This window comes from Cyprinus carpio, chromosome A13 (assembly GCF_018340385.1).
Source record: "Cyprinus carpio isolate SPL01 chromosome A13, ASM1834038v1, whole genome shotgun sequence".
In the NCBI taxonomy this organism is placed as follows: domain Eukaryota; kingdom Metazoa; phylum Chordata; class Actinopteri; order Cypriniformes; family Cyprinidae; genus Cyprinus; species Cyprinus carpio.
In genome coordinates, this window is record NC_056584.1 from 6,780,499 (window position 1) to 6,798,491 (window position 17,993).

The window sequence follows — 17,993 nt, forward strand, 5'->3', positions numbered from 1 at the left end:
ATTTATTTATTTATTTATTTATTTATTTATTTATTTATTTATTTATTTATTTATTTTTTGCCTTTGTGACAGTTTTTCTGGTGATTAATGAATGGTGGAAGAGTTAGTTTTTTTGAAAATGGTTGTTCAACATCAAACGCTGTACTTTTTGGTCATTCTCAATCACTATGTTTGAATAAAGACTTAATATAAACAGCTCTTTTCTGAGGTGACTGAAGAAACCGGAAGTGTTGTGATTGTTTCTTTGTTTGTAAAAAGTAATTTAATCTAAAATGTTTACATATGGAATTATAATGCTCAGTCTGTGTGTGTGTGTGTGTGTGTGTGTGTGTGTGTAGGACTCAGGCATTCATCTCAGTGTGATTGATGACTCTAATGAGCACATGCTCACTGTGTGGGACTGGCAGAAGAAATCAAAAATCGCTGAGATTAAGGTTAGGGTCACACTTCTTTTATTCATTTTGTTCTCTTTTCTCACATATCATCACTCCCTTCCTTGGTTCCTTTCTTTTAGATTTCTTAGCCCTTATCTTATTTCCCTCTTCTCCATTCTTCTCAGTCGTTTTCATCTTGTTTCAGATTGTTGTCTTCCTTCTCGTCTTTTTATGTTTTGCCATGTCTGTTCCATTTGTACCTTTTTGCTCTGTTTCCCTGCACATTCCTCCTCTCATCTCTTTGTTCTTCATGTAATGATTTTACCAATGTGCTGTTTTATTAGACAACCAATGAAGTGGTCTTAGCAGTGGAGTTTCACCCGACTGACGCCAACACCATTGTTACTTGTGGGAAATCCCATATTTTCTTCTGGACCTGGAGCGGTTCCTCACTCGCCCGCAAACAAGGCATCTTTGGCGTAAGGACACACAAACTTATATTTCTCATGGGGATTTTAAAGGAGTAGTAAAAAAAAAAAACATTTATAGACTAATGCTGCAGTCAACTTGATATACAAAGCACAGACTAGTACCTAGTACATAGAGTTTATAAAACCTTACTTTATGTTTGTTACTTTTGTTTTTGTGTCTGTGACAGAAATATGAGAAGCCCAAATTTGTACAGTGTTTGGCCTTCCTCAATAATGGAGACATCCTGACTGGAGACTCAGGAGGAATCATGCTGATATGGACCCGCAGCACCGCTGAACCAGCACCAGGGAAAGGGCCGAAAGGTAGACACTGGTCTCTGGTATAAAAAAAAAAAAAAAAAAAACGAAAGGTATTATTAGCTCCTCCAGCCTTCACATTAACATTCTCCTAATTTTTTCCATCACCTGCATTTCCTTACAAAAAAGTGCTGTGGTTGCAATTGATGGTATCCTCCTCCAAACGCAGTCTGATCCTGCTCTGCTGCATGCTCTGAAACCAAACAGACAAGAGAACTTCCTGCGCACCATAAAAGAAAATAAAGGAAGTAGAATGAGGCCAGATGCACGTGGGGTCAATGCATAACCACATTCTGTTCTATCAAAAGACACATGCCATATTAACAGTAACAGGCAAGTTACTGCACAGGTCAGGAAAGACTGTAGGATTTAACTCTCTGACAACACTGCTGTAGGAAATCTTTGTTTATTTCTCATGTGAAAATGACATGAGAAGCTCAGTTTATGATTCCATAGTTTTTCACTTCAGTAGTAGAATACACTCCGTTAAAAAGAGGATTTTATTGCACTATGGTAAATGCTACAAATAAAACCTCACTGACCCACACATTTGACCTACTATGGCACCTGTGTGCCCCATTGAAATGTTAGTACCCTGGCACATCGAGGTACCTTAATGTTATATTTTGTTTCTTCAATTCTATAATGTCCATCAGTTGAGAGTTATGTTAATGAGGCCAACAGTCATTTCAGGAAAACGGTGACAGAAGCAGTAACTTCTAGAAATCTGTGACAGAGAGTACCTTTTAAGAAGACTTTCACTGGAAGTCCACAGCTCGTGATATGTGACTGAAACTGTGTTTGCATGCACGCATGCTAGTGTCTTTGTGCACAGGTTGACAGATTGTTTTCTCCGTGCTGATCATGGAGTTGTAATGGTTTTTACTGGCATGCTGTGGAACTGGAATGGCTGCACCACAGGCTGAGACGCTGCCAGCTCCTGCTCATTTATCACTGCTTTATTTACCCCCTCAATCTGTACATTACAGTTCTGTGACATAGCGCCCCCTAAAGGACAGAAACTACTGCTACTAGTCATAGAGCCCAGTTGAGCACTTCCGTGTGTGTGTGTGTGTGTGTGTGTGTGTGTGTTTGTGTGTTTGTGTGTTGTGTGTGTGTGTGTGTATATATATATATATATATATTTTTTTCAATTAAGTTAATATTTACATTCTGCAAGGATGTATTAAATTAATCAAAAGTGACAGTAAATAAAGACATTTATAATGTTACAAAATATTTCTATTTCAAATAAACTTCAATTTCAAACTTCACTTCAAATTCAGCTTTGCATCTCAAAAATAAATAACATTTTAACATATATTTAATTAGAAAACAGTTATTTTAAATTGTAATAATATTTCACAATAGTACTGTTTTTACTGTATTTCTGATAATGACATTTTTATGAGGAAGTCGTGGCCTAGTGGTTAGAGAGTCCTAACCCTAAGGTTGTGGGTTCAAGACTCGGACCGGCAATACCATGACTGAGGTGCCCTTTAGCAAGGCACTGAACCCTCAACTGCTCCCCGGGCACCGTAGCATAAATGGCTGCCCACTGCTCCGGGTGTGTGTTCACAGTGTGTGTGTGTTCACTGCTGTGTGTGTGCACTTTGGATGCGTTTAATGCAGAGCATGAATTCTGAGTATGGGTCAGCATACTTGGCTGTATGTCACGTCAATTTAAAGTAAGTTTGATGAGCATAAGAGGTTTCTTGCAAAAACATCCCGATCCCAGATGTTGTCAGCTTACTTTACCTAATTCTCCTCCAATTGTTACTTTACCACAATCTACATAAGAAAACGTGTTGTGTTCTGAATTACATTATGACTTTAAAAATTCAACTTGCATAGACAGAAGCATCTGTTCTTGTAGGTTTTGTGGATTAGTATTATGCTAAATGAGTTGAAAAATGTAGTGACATTGTGCAAAAACAGCAGACAGACAAGCACACGCTTTATGAAAATGAGTTTCTGCTTGAACGGCATAACATCCTCCTGTTGTGAAGCCTTACATGTATTGCATTGGCTACTGAAATTCATTTCTTCTTTTCCCTCTTAAGTCATTTGGCATATGTGCTGAACTGGCTTCGTCTAGCTGATTTCCTGTCTCTGTGTCTGCTTGCAGATACCATGTAACTGTAGAAGTGTGGTAGTGCAGGTGTGATACAGTGTGTAATGTCAGTCTGTTCAGAATCACACTCCGTTTCAGATAAGTGTGCGTGTGTGTGGAGTTATGTGTGTATTGACGGGGCCTGTTCAGCACTCCAGGAGTCTATATTTCTCTTGGTTTGGCTCTTTTTGCAGACAGCTGAGCCATCAGTATTATTATAGGGAGAAGTGATAATCTGCTGGAATTTCCAAAATGCAACATCATCACACACACACGCACCCCTGGCCTCACTGGCAAGCATATCTATGAGCTTCTCTTTCTAAAAGCCCTATCACATCCCCAATAGCAAAACAGTCTGGCACTTAAACCGCATTAGCCAGGAGAGATATTTGTGGTGTTCTATTCCCAGAAGTTGCGCATGAGTGGGTCTCCATCTGTCTTACTAACCCGCCCCGTCCCCACAGGAGCGTTTCAGATCATGCGTCAGATCAAGGCTCACGACGGCAGCGTCTTCACTCTGTGTCAGATGAGGAACGGCACTCTGCTTACAGGGGGCGGCAAAGACCACAAGATCATTCTGTGGGACCACGACCTGAATCCAGAGAGAGACATCGAGGTGAGAGACCAAGCTGAGCTAAAGCTCACACTCACACATGCATGTTTTTAAAGAGATACATATGTTGTTTCAATCTTGCCTAAATATATCTGCTGCACAAGTTATTTGAAATATTCAAGTACTCACTTTACTTTCATTTATTATGTATTCTTTTTGTATAAAATCGCTATTGTAAATTTAAATTGATGCAGACACCAAAATGAGACATCTCATCTTTTAGCCAATTACACAAATAAGAACGAGAGTATAATATTAAATAACTACATAAACTTACTTTAGGGTTTGGTTTAGGGTTAGTTAGTTGTACTTATGCATAATTTACTGTTACACTCGTACATGTAACTATAACTATATCACCTTAAAATACAGTGTTACCAGTAAATCATAAGATATAATATGAGAAACATAACAAGCTCCTATAACAACATAAGAAAATAACATATCTATAATGTATGTTTGCTTTTCTTTAGGTCCCAGATCAGTATGGCACTATTCGTGCAGTAGCCGAGGGTAAGGGGGAGCAGTTTCTAGTGGGCACCTCACGCAACTTCATTTTGAGAGGCACCTTCAACGATGGATTCCAGGTGGAAGTGCAGGTAAACCAGATCTTTAAGTCAAACTGTATGAATTTCATGTGCAGCCTTAGTTATAATAACTACACTCTGACCTACGTATAAAGATAACGATAAAGATATAGTTCTAAAAATCGTTTTCTGTATTAAAGAACAGCAGCGTCCACACCACAACTATAACGATAAAGACAAAGAATAAACGATATCGTTGGAATCACTTTCAAAACGATTTTTTTCCAGCTGATGAACGATAAAAAATTGACAGCCAATCAGAATCCATCCTGTTTGTAACGCGCTCGAGAATTTAAAGCGCCAGACGAGCGTGCGCTTAGAATAAACAGAAGATATCGTTCGCTGGTGTGGACGCTAATATCGTTATCTTTATAGTTATCTTTATAGTTATCGTTCTTGGTGTGAACGGGCCTTTATACTCTTAAAAATAAAAGTTTCAAAAGGGGGGTTTTTGCAGTGATGCCATAGAAGAACCATTTGTGGTTCCCCAAAGAACCTTTCCATGAACAGTTCCTAAAAGAACCTTTTTTTTTCTTAGTGTGAAAGTTATTTTAATGATCTGAAGAACTTTTTTTTTTTTTTCAATTAATAAATAATCTTCTGTGGAATGGAAAGATTCTATTGGTGTTAAATGTTCTTCATGCAACCACCAATGCCAATAAAGAACCTTTATTTTTAAGAGTATAGTGAAGGTCAATAAGCAATTCCACACACACTGTACACACATATGCTTACAAAACAAAGGCAATAATCTTAATCTCTCAAATACGTAGAAAAGAGCCAGTGGTTATCAAACACGTGCTTGTACCTGCAGTCATAGTTGTGGAGTTAGTTTGATGGGAGTTGCTATTTTTAGGGACACACGGATGAGCTGTGGGGTCTGGCCGCCCACCCGTTCAAGGACCTGTTCCTCACCTGTGCTCAGGACAGACAGGTGTGTCTGTGGAACTCAGTGGACCACACACTGGAATGGACCAGACTGCTGGACGTAAGACACTCATTTGCATACACATGCTCTGACGGTCAGTGGTCTGTCAAATATTACATATATTAATAATAATAATAGACACAATACGCAACCTTTTCTCAAGGTAATATAGTTCATCAGCCTCAAGGGTTATGTTAGAGATGGCCTTAAAAGGCATAACCTTTTGGGGGTTCATTTTTGGAACAGTCAAACCACCCAGTGCTGCAGTTATGTTCTGTACTTAAGACTTAATTTCACTGGTTACTGGCATAAATTATGCAATATCTGCATTTTCTATCGTGTTCTGTAAACAAAGTTTAGACCGGTTAAATTATGGCCTACTGTTTTGTTCTTCTGAAAACACCAAAGAAATTAACTTGTTTGTGGAAACTTTCTCTTTATCCAGATGTAATACGTACTGAAAAATTCAGAGGCATCTCAGAAAACAAAGCAGAATAAGCAGATGTGCTTGGGCTTTTGTCTGCAAACATTATGACACATGCCATGACATTAATGGTTCCTGAAAAACCCTTTTATTAAGACATCAGTAAAAAGTCAGCTTGCGCAGTTTGGCAAATACTGATTTTTATTTTGTTATTTTTTCACAGGAGCACTTAATGTAAGAGCGGTTGTTTTTGGACAGTGTGTCTCTGAGCTAAGACTATGGTTAGCAGGACCTTGAAAAATTTAAACATACTCTGAATAACCACTAAATACTCCTTGTCATCTTAACTGTAGGCTGTTTACAGTTGTATTAAGGCAGTAATACAGTATTTATTTGAAGTATGTATATCAGGTTTTGTTTTCTTTTTTTGTCACCTCATCCACGCATTTAGAGCAGTGGTTCTCAGCCCACTAAGGGCCTCGGCACACTTCAAAGAGGGACGTAAAATGTAGTAATATAGTATATAATGGAAAATGTATTAAAGTAATATTTTAAGACATGGAAAATCTCATCACGAAAAACTGGAAACGTCATACAGATGCATTGGTCATAAAAAGTGTACATTTGAAATGCATTCAGTTCTTAAAACACTTAAAATTCTAAAAATGTTAATAATTCTAATTATATATAATTTGAATTATTTTAATGCATTGTCACTTTTAGTGTCTGTAAAAGTTTAAGAGCTCCTTTAATTTCAGCAGAAATGTATTAGAACATCTGCTCTTTGAGCATCTCAAAGAGTCCCATACTCTGAGCGTGACAGTATTGATGGTGTTTGTGTGTTTTTAGGAGCACGGGCACTGCGCAGATTTCCATCCTAGCGGTTTGGTTGTTGCCATTGGTACTCACTCAGGGAAGTAAGTGATCTCTATGTCATCTCTATGTCAAGTTTACATGAATAACTAACACATTTAACATAATGGTTCGACGGCTGTAATTGTTGTTGTTCAATGGCAGACATTGTTTTGTTTGCGTCTCAGGTGGTACGCTCTGGACGCAGAGACGCGAGACCTGGTGGCCATTCACACAGATGGCAATGAGCAGCTGTCATTAATGCGCTACTCTGTCGGTGAGTAGAAGTGCTGTTTGTGTGCATACTCTGTGTTTTTTTTTTTTTTTTTCCTTGCATTTCTGTGTTGAGTAGACAGCCAAACGTCTCTCTGTCTCTCCTCAGATGGCACGCTGCTGGCAGTGGGATCACATGATAACTTCATTTACCTCTACACGGTGTCGGATAAAGGGCGCAAGTACAGCAGATATGGGAAATGCACTGTGAGTATCTGCCATTTATGTGACTGTTTGAACAGAATGTGTTCTAGCATTAAAAAAAAAAGAATAATACAAATATAACAATATAACAATACAAAGATTACATTTTTAAAGGTTACAAGAATTTGTATTATGCATTTTAAATGTATTTGTCATCAAGCCATAAATAATGAATTGAGATGTATTTTACAATTCTTATTATTGTTTTATGGCTGTATTATTGTCTATTTTCATTTTTCCCTTTTCTGCTGGATTCGAGGGGTCAGGGCAGAGTGGAGAATAAAACTTTACAGTGCGTGACTGTTTGCCCATGTCTGACCTAGGTCTCGTTTCGCTCGACTGTACTCCATCTACACAATCTGAATCACACTACTGTTCTTCTGATTCTTCACATTTTCTTGCATTTTTAGTTTTTTTCTGTGCAGTTTTTCAGCAGTTGAGAAGTTTAATATCATTAACATCTGTGCTCGATCACAGTTATAATAGTGAATATATTTTCAAGAAAATATCACGAGAACTACAATCCACCAAAACATCAGCTTATTAAAAGTATTTGAAAATGGTTAGTTCTGATAAAAGCTCCAGCAGCGTTTGAGTGCAGATAACATGGTATAATAGTTTATCTAAGCAATTCATAAGAGATTCATACATTTTTAAATGTGACTGAAATGTGCTAAATTCTCCAAATACTGTTGAGGTCAAAAATTCCAAGCAATGCACCTATGAGCTATAAACCATTTGCATTACAGTGCAGCGTGGGAAAGTTTGGCTTCTACTGACCTCTTACGACAGCCATAGAAAGGATATTCAGGATCAGGATAATGGAAACATAAAGCACATGTCAATATGTGTATGAAAAGCGAGAAATGGAGATATAAGTGCAAAATTTATTATATTATTTTTTTTTCAGGATTTTTTGATGAATATAAAGTTAATATAGTATGAAAGAAAAAAAAAACATTTGTGAATGTAAGCTTTTGTGTTGTAGTTTAGAATGTCGACTCTTTGTGTCTCTCTTTGCACTGCGGAGACCCTCCAACATTATATATTGAGACCACTGTGTTCAGTCTTTGAAAAAGCATTTTTTTTCTGCTTTTCCATCCCTTTGAGTAGTTGTCAGCGATGCTCAGACGTTGTCTCATTTTGAAGAGGGTTTATTTGTGCTTTTAGATTAATTGATTTTCGACTGAACTTTAGAACTCTGTTGCTTTGATGTACAGTATATAGGTTTAAGACCTAAGAGTACCTCAGAAATTTAATTGTCATTATTTTCTCACTTATATGTTGTTTTAAACCTGTAAGATTTACTTTCATGAAGAAAAAAATTTAGATATTTTGCAGAAAGTCCAATCAGCTGTTTTCCATACAATGAACATGGATATTCATTCACTCTGCCAAGTCCCAAAAAGGACAACAGAGCACCATAAAAGTATCATAAAGAATCATAACATTTCTTAAATGTATATTGATTACAGTTAGCAGGACTTCAGAGTTTTGATACATTATTATATGTAATTTCATTTTTACTTTTATTGTCATTGAAGTAGGGTTAAAGTGTACTGCCAAATGCATGTGTGGTAACCTAACATATAACTGAATGTGATTTTTGTTTAAATTTTTATGTATTTGAATATATTTGCAATTTCATATTTGTAATGATGAAATTACAGTTTATTACAATTAAAATATAGTAGCTTGAAATACAATCTCAAATAACACACATCAGATAATTATAATCAAATACTTTACATATGCTGACAATGTTATTCATCAAAATGTTACACATCAAAATAAGTGTACTTCTTTAAAGCGCGACAAAATGTCCTTTTATTAAAATGTCATTATTTAAACTTTAAAGTAAACCTTTTCATTTGACATTACAAAGTGTACTTAATTTTAAGAAGTACACTTAAATAGCTTATTATTTCATTAATATTATGTTATTTGCAAGTAGAGTTTTTATATACTTGTAAGATTTGAAGTACACCACAAGTGCACATTTAATAAAAATAAGTGCATTTCTTTATGACAAGGGTTGCAGACATTGAAATGTTTGCTTAAATATTGAATGAATAACATCTTAAATGTTGGTCTTTTCTTTGAACAAAGATATTGTGTGCCTTCTGATGTCTTAGAATGTGTAAGTTGAATGTACGTTTTTAATGCTTTTTGGAACTAAACAAAAGGAATCACTGTCAAAGTCATTGCAGTGAAAAGATGAGCTTAGATACTCTACAGAATTTCTATATTTGTGTTCCATTGAAGATTCGAGCAGCTCTGTGATCCATTACAGTTCAGTTCTGCTTATTGAAAATGCTGTGATAGAACTGTTTTCTTTGTCCTTTTTCATTGTAAAATCTTTTAATCTCTGTCCTTAGGGACATTCCAGCTACATTACACATCTTGACTGGTCCCCCGACAACAAGTTCATCATGTCCAACTCAGGAGACTACGAAATCCTTTACTGTAAGTGGATGACCGCAACGAGTTCTCTCTGGCTCGGTTTCTCTGAAAAACATTCATCTCCAATCATATTTAATTTTTGTCTCATTGGTTTGGTAGAATACATCATTAGTGATTCAGCTTGTGGTTTGTGTTTGCACTTTTTTTGGACCAAAATCTGTTGAAACTTCAATTTTGCACCATATTCCAGATTTTCCTGACCAGTTGTTTTCCCTCTTCCACAGGGGACATTCCAAACGGTTGTAAGTTGATTCGTAACCGTTCTGAGTGCAAGGACATCGACTGGGCCACATATACCTGCGTGCTAGGATTCCACGTCTTTGGTCAGTATCTGTAGAGTGATGCATTGTGGGTATTATTGCTAGTAGGGGTTTGATACCCACTGCTGAAATCTCGCCACCTTCTAAGGGTCTGTCACTGAATGAATGTGTATGTGAATCAAACTTATGACTGAAGATTGGCTAGAAGAATGCTTGCTTTATGTATTATGAGTAAGTGTGCGTGCCTCATTCGTTTTTTCCAAATGTGTGGCTGGTATTTGAACTATTTGCTCTATTCACACTCATTCCCTGTCAGTGGTTTAGTTTTGATGGGGTTTTAGTCAGTCTCTTTCTCACACATACAAACACGCATTTGCTTGGCCGTCTAAATGAGGGGACATACCTGACTTCTACTATAACTTCTATACAATTCTGTATTTATACTATCTATCTATATCTATATATATCTATATATATATCTATATCTATATATATATATATATATATATATATATATATATATATATCTATATATATATATATATAGTAATCTGTATGTAGTAATCTGGTATATGCAAATAAATGCTTTATTATATTTAGCTCATTTCTGGGGACAAATTTTGCACATTACCTTTATTTAGCCTGATTGTCAGTCAGCTGTTCTCCCTTTGCAGCATTTTTCATCTCACTTACTTTCGGTCTTTGCAATTCTGTCTTTATACACACAATTATAGTCTGTCTTTGTAATTTAGCTCACATTCTGAGTGACTTCATGTCTAAGCATGGTGATTACAAAAAACAAAAGTAGTTCAGCCCACACAGACTCACTTTATCTGTCAGCATAGCGAGCTGTCTAGTGTGTGCAGGTCTGTAATGCTGCTTTTGAATAAAGCCAGCCCAGTCCTGACCACAACTCCACATATTTTACCACTTTATTAGACTAGGAAAATATTTGGGAGAAAGAACTGTACAAATTCCCTAGCACTGAGCCAACAGATTAGAGCAGTACAGTGAATGTGATACAGAAAACTTAGTGTGTGTGTGAGAGAGAGAGAGAGAGAGAGAGAGAGAGAGAGAGATTCCTGTACCTGGTGGTGTTCTGCCTCCTGCTGGTGTTCGTAGGCTCCTAATCCATTCATGATCATAGCTTTTGAATGTGGTGAGGTATCTGTGTGCTTATGGATATTACATTATTATAGTGATGAGGTCAAAAATACCTTTCCTTGTTACAGTTATTTAGGATTTTAAGTTTCTTTCTACCATTTTAAAATGGATTTTAACAATATTAAATGATCAACAACATAAAAGAGCGTTAATCAAGCACAAAAAAAAATATTTATTTTTTATTTAGGATCTCAAGAATAAATTTGGACACATTAAATAAAATTTTTAATTTTTTATTTAAAGTAAATTCCAATTTATAGACTTAAGTAAACACTGTAAGTAAAAACATAGTGATATAAACAGTCTAACTGCAGAAAAATGATAGGGACAGAAGAGCGATGACTTTTTGAATGAAACAACTTCATTGTGTAAAAAAAAAAAAAAATAGGATAAATAATATTCTGATTTACTGAACTGACTCCCTACATGATACCAAAATATACATGCATTTTTTGTGACTTTACACTTCACATTGGGAAACATTACTTGTTCCTGGAAAAGCTACAACCTGAGATTCTGACAGGCTACTGATGAATGTCGTAATTAAGTTTGTAATGTGGCTTCTAGCTAGTAACACCCCATTGTTGTACACTGATGTGTCTCTGTGTTTGCTGTGTAACAGGTGTCTGGCCGGAAGGTTCAGATGGGACAGATATCAATGCCCTTGTGCGTTCTCACAACAGGAAGGTGATAGCTCTGGCTGATGACTTCTGTAAAGTGCACCTTTTCCAGTACCCCTGCTCAAGACCGAAGGTCTGTCACATCACTTTACTGTCATATTTTATGGCTGATGACTTCTGTAAAGTGCACCTTTAAAGAGTATCTTTACGATGTGTATTACAGTAGTTGATGGTTAAATATCTGAAGGCAGACCTAAGTGTGTGAAACAGTAAATCAGTTTGATTCATGATTCAGTTTGATTCATGATTTATTGGTTTTGTTTCAGTTTGTTTTAATACACTGAACAGCAATGTGATTCAGTAACTTTTTAAGTAACAGGATTTATTTTCTTTTAAACTTTAGCGAAAATTCACCCCATCTGTTTTCTAAATGAATGTTATTGATTTTATTGTGTACAGTTTACTCATGCAGTTGTTTTTTGACCCTGTAATTCTTAAAGTCATTCTTCCAATGAAACTGCAGACTTAGCCAATTATTTTTTTTTATTTAACTTAAACTCTGCCCCTTTCTTACAATTGACTGCAAGATCACATTCAGATCTGCCTCCATCCTATCAACAACCATTGGATTGAACCATGTCACTATCCTACTTTTCTTTCTTTTTTTTGGGGGGGGGGGGTGGGATTGGGGGGGGGGTGGGGGGGGGGGGGGGGGGGGGGGTGGGGGGGGGGGGGGGGGGGGGGGGGGGGGGGGGGGGGGGGGGGGGGGGGGGGGGGGGGGGGGGGGGGGGGGGGGGGGGGGGGGGGGGGGGGGGGGGGGGGGGGGGGGGGGGGGTGGGGGGGGGGGGGGGGGGGGGGTGGGGGGGGGGGGGGGGGGGGGGGGGGGGGGGGGGGGGGGTTAATCCATTGTACGTCACAACACAATATGGAATTTTATCCCAACTTTGATAATATTTGGGGAGGGGGTAATGAAATGTGACTGGACATGTTCTTGACAAAACATGAGCTGTAATTTGGTAAAATTCATGAAGCCTGGGGTGTGTTATTTCATCTCTTTAACTGAAATTTCACTAGTTTTATTATTTAATTGCAGGCCCCAAGCCACAAGTACAGTGCCCATAGCAGTCACGTGACAAACGTGAGCTTCATGCACAGTGACAGTCATCTGATTTCAACGGGCGGCAAGGACATGAGCATCATGCAGTGGCGTCTGGTGGAGAAGACCTCATCCTTGGTGCACAGTGACTCCAGCCTGGGTCTGGGCGATTCCCTGCTGCACAACTCCACTCCTCGCACCCTGGCGTCGGTACCCAGCGTTCCCCACACTCCTACTGAGCCCATGCCGGTGCCAGCCTCGCTACCCATCAGCACCCAACCCAACACTCCCCCTCCCACTCCAACCGAACCCCTGCACACGGTTACTCCTAATGGACAGCAGGATGGCTCCCCTGAAACCCCACCCCCTTCGGATGAGGCCATGTCCACATCCGACAGCACCGTGAGCCCCAAGGACAGCCTAGAGCCTAGCGACGATACAGCCACACCCAGTGATGAGGGCATGACCTTTAACCCACCCTTATAAGGCAGTCCGACCCCTTCTCTGGCCTGCTCGATAGCCCCCCCAAAGGCACCAGCATGTCACTGCAGCCTCCCTGTCGGATTACAAAAGCAGGGTCTCCTCAGTTTTTATCCTTTCAAGATTTTCTTTTCATTTTGTGTCTTAGTTTGTTGTTATGTTGACATTCAGTAGATGTGGTTGTGGAGGCATTGGTTTGGGTTGGAAGGTTGGAGGTTTGGAATGTGTAGTTAAAAACCTTTGGAAAGATTTAGTACACCTACAAGTTTACACTGACACACACACACACACACACACACACACACTACCACACAAACACTAATACACACATGCATAGACACATCAATAACTGTGATACATTAAAAAAATAGAAGAAAACAAATGATTTACCAGTGCTAGATACAAAGTGCACATTCATGTAAACAGATAAACAGACAAATACAACATAAAATGGACACATGCTTTCAATTTATTGGCATTTGCATATACATCAATACACTTACTGCTTAAGGATCAGTAACTAAGGATAAATTAAGTTGAATTACTAAGCTTCTCCTCACTTTCCTCACCCCCAAAAAATTTACTTTCTGTATTTATTTACCCATCTTCGTTGTTCCAGACGTGTATGACTGACTTTCTTCTGTGGAACACAGATGTTTTGTAAATGTTTTAAGGATCTTTTGAAGATCTCTCGAAAATCTTTCAAAGATCTTTTGAAGATGTTTTGAGGATCTTTCGACTGTTTGTCCAGACAATGGAAGTCAGTTGGGTCCAAATCAACATTAGACCACTTTGACTTTCATTCTTCAAAATATCTTTTTATTTGTTTGTGCAAAAGGCAAGTCATATAGGCTTGGAACAACATGAAGTTGAGTAAATTATGTTCATTTTTTGGGTAAACTGTCCCTTTAAATGAGTAAACCTCTTGCTCTCTGTGAATATTGGTGGAGGGCTGCATGTAAAGCTGATTTGCATGCTTGCATAGCATCTGTCCCTGAGCCAAAACTGCAGCACATATATATCTGGTGACGCCAGGCAGGTGCCCCTGGCATATTAGTCGGACTCAAGGACTTCAACAATTCAAGCTGCTTCTGCCGGTCGCCATGGTCATGGACACCTTGAATTTCAACTCGGCACAATTATTGCCGATTTACAGAATAATAGCCATAAACAGCAGAACACTTAATTCAGCACAAACACAAGTAACACACACAATTCTGACCTGCCTCAAAATGGGGTTTGCATGGCGATAGCCCAGCTATTTTATAAAAATCCGCCTGTCTAAAGATGCCGTATGACCATCACATCTCCCTCGGTTTCCTCTGTTGGACTGGAGAACCTCATCTGTACTCATACCATCCATTTTAACCTTGCATCCAAATGACTCTCTTCTCACTGAGACTGAATTGTTTTTAGGTTTCATTTTGGGACAGTTTTTCTTGTCATTTTGTTCATTGGACTGAGATGTTCTTGTTTTTTATCATATGAGAGAACGATAGATTAAACGAGTCTTAAATGTGCGTGAGTGTGTATCTGCGCGCAAGTTGCCCCTTCTTTCATTCCGCTGAAGGGTGTTCACCCTCCCCATCTCTCCCTTACATTTCTCAGGATCACTCTTTTTGGAGAGAGTCCAAAAGAGAAAGAAAGTCAAAGGATGAAATGTTTTTCCCCACTCCTTTTTGTAATGCTTACAAAAACAGTACCAGAAAGTACCATGATTATACCATGGTATTATTTGTACCTATTATTTGGCTAATTTAGGTTATTTGTGCTATTTCTTGACATTGCCAGGATGGAATATCATGGTATTTGAATATGGTGTCCTATTATATTTATATATACAGTGATGAGGTGGGAGTAAAAATTATGTTTCAATGCTTTTGCATTATCTCTTAAATGTATTGTGTTCCTCTAAGAAATTTAGCATTTTCTTGCAAAAGTAGTGCATTCCCCTGAGAAATTTTGCACTCATTCACAAAACATTAGCTTTTTTCTCACAAAACTATTATGATCCCCTGAGAAACTTTGTGAAACATTTGTATTCTTCTGTAAAAGTATTGTGTTCTGCCGAGAAAGTTTGCATTCATTCACAAAACAATTGTGTGTTCTTCCGAAAGAAAATTATACTGCATTCCCCTGAGAAACTTTGTGTTTGCTCGTAAAAGCACTAAAATATAGCTTTTCTTCCCATCTTATATTTCCATCACAAAAGATTTCTGAGAGAACACAAGGGAATGCAAAAGCATTGAAATATAATTTGGTATTACCATATGATACCATGGTACTTCCACAGTACGTTTTGTAAGAGGATGCTCTCCCAAGCCTTTGTATGTTTCCCTCAACAAGAGATATGGATGAAAAAGAAGATTAAACAGCATTCGGAGGTGCCGATATCTTGAGTTGAAGTGAGTCTTTTCTCTGAAATGAACCAATATCAGAGAAACGCAAGAGCACAGCTGCTGAGAGAGATTCCCTCCAGTACTTCTTTAAGAATGTGAACATAAATCATCAATATTACACCAGAAGAGATATCAAAACAGCTCTCAAACCAGCTTTGGAGGCAACCTCTAGATTTTAAAGCATTGCAGAGTATTAAAACACATTTTATGTGCAGTCTCTGTGCACAAAAGCTTGAAAAAGCATGGTTTACATGCTCAGATTTAAGGATGCAATGCTGTATTGATGTATGGAATTGAAAAGCCTGGTTCAAATACACATTTACAGCAATTTGGGTTTGAATTTTTGATTGTGAAAGAATGACAATCTTCTGTAATGTGTATAACACAATACACATCAGCATTCAGATGCTAGGTATTTTACCCAACTGCCTCAAATTCATATGTTTGATCCAGTTGTTTTAGGTTATTTTTAAGTGCATAAAATGGATGTAATAGTGGACTAGGTGGCTTTAGAAATGTTTAGATAGATTTAGGTAGATGAAATGATAACTGATTGTTTTCTGGGTGTTGGTGTTTTTATGCAATGTTGCGCTGTAGACAGTGATGAGTTGAATGCCCCTCAGCTGGTCTGCAGTTTCTTTTTATAACTTTTTATGAATGCTTTATGGACTATTCCTATTTTTAAGCAAGATGGAAGGTTTTCACTGAGATTGCCTTAGTTAGGTTTTCCATGGACTACCATGCTTGATGTTTTTGTCTTGTCCTATACGGTGGGAAGTAGGGTGGGGTGGGGGTGGGGATATTGCATCTAACTGAATGGCATTCAGACATTTTTAAGTGTGTCTTGAGTATCAGAATACTTTTTGAGGCCACTATCTAGGCTCTCCTGAACATCTGGCCTCTTAAAACGTCAGGACACCATTGATATCAAAAGGGCAACTCTCAGAATCTTTACACAAATTGCAAACGAGGATGTTGATCTTTCACAGACCTTTATTGTTGCATTCAGGGCTGGCTTTATTGTGTATATATTGGTGTACCTGTATGTATATAACTTTTGTGGGTTGGTAGGTTCTCTGAAAGGGCAATGTTTCCATGTTTGTTTTCATCCACGAAAAAGCTGGGAGACTGTTCTCCTGCAGATGCAGGTATCGTGGCCTTGTGGCATGAGTTCAGATTTAAGGATTTGTTGCACTGTGGCTGGTGGTTCTCTACCTGGATATTTCTCAGTTTGGAGAGTCCAGGGCTTTTCTATAGACCTGTCACTTCCAAGAACATACTTGTTAATCTGAAACCTGTTAGCCAAATGAAGCGTTGCATACAGAACTGTTTTTTGAATGTCACAGATTATTTGCCTTTGTATTTTGATATTGAAAAGAATGGTGAGTGTGTTGGTAGTAGTAATGGTGAAGCGTTTGGGTATTTTAAGAGAGTATTTGAAACTGCGCAGAAGCGGTTGATATCAATGTATTGGTGTTCACCATTGAGGAGACTGCTGTTTGTGTTTTTATATCTGCTAATATCCAAGAGCTAATTTCCAAAACATACACAGGGAAAGAGAGAGAGGGAATGGAAAAGTCCAGTTGGTGATTTTATCTACAGTTGGAGGAAATGCTGGGCTTGAGTACAGCTCTGGACTTCCAAATGCTTTGCTGTTTGCAGGGTGTCTGACTATATCTTCATCGAATAAAGGTGCGGAGATAAAGCTAAGCTTTTCTGATAAACAGAATGACAGTTATGAAAACCACAATGATGATCTGCAAATGATTCAATGTTAACAAAATATGAACATTTTGCGAAGCTTCTTTTGTTTTTTCTTTTTCTTGTGACAAAGTTTGAGCCAATCTGTCTCTTATGCATTCCTGCCAATGGGCAGAAAATACTGAAGAATTTAGAAAATAAAGAAACATTTTTAAAAACAGTTGTGTTGTCTCTTGGAGATGCCTGGAGTAATTTGTGCATATACAATATACAATTCTTGTGCATATACAATTTTTGTGTATATAAATATTTTTCTATAGTGTGAACATGTGTGTGTATTATTGTTATTGTGGATATGTTTTTAGTGTTGTGTGTTCTGTACACACATGACTAGCTGAATCCTGTACGTACTTTATCTCTTTATAGGAATAGTTCAGCCAAAAAGCTGCTTTTTTTTTTTTTACCCTCCGCCATTTCAAGATGTATATGAGATAGTTTCTTTGTTGGAACAAATTAGTGGTTTCATCTGAATGAGGAGATGAATATTCACAGATCAAGCACCGTTTATAAGCAAAAACAGTTCCAAGACAGTTCTAAGTCAGTGGATCTTAATGTGAGGGGACAACAGGGGACTTTTACAATGGAATGGCATTA

At 37.9% G+C, this 17,993-nt stretch overlaps 1 protein-coding gene across 1 annotated transcript in view; it reads left to right on the forward strand.

The window, feature by feature from the left end:
• LOC109052099 (echinoderm microtubule-associated protein-like 4) overlaps positions 1-17,559 on the forward strand; it is a 51,790-nt gene extending 34,231 nt beyond the window's left edge. The window contains 13 exon segments of the mRNA XM_042768493.1: positions 339-434; positions 719-853; positions 1,033-1,168; positions 3,740-3,891; positions 4,362-4,487; positions 5,332-5,463; positions 6,677-6,744; positions 6,868-6,956; positions 7,062-7,159; positions 9,535-9,622; positions 9,844-9,942; positions 11,666-11,796; positions 12,757-17,559. Of these exon segments, the coding sequence (XP_042624427.1) occupies positions 339-434; positions 719-853; positions 1,033-1,168; positions 3,740-3,891; positions 4,362-4,487; positions 5,332-5,463; positions 6,677-6,744; positions 6,868-6,956; positions 7,062-7,159; positions 9,535-9,622; positions 9,844-9,942; positions 11,666-11,796; positions 12,757-13,245 (1,839 nt within the window). The 3' untranslated portion in view covers positions 13,246-17,559.
• Positions 17,560-17,993: the final 434 nt, after the last annotated feature.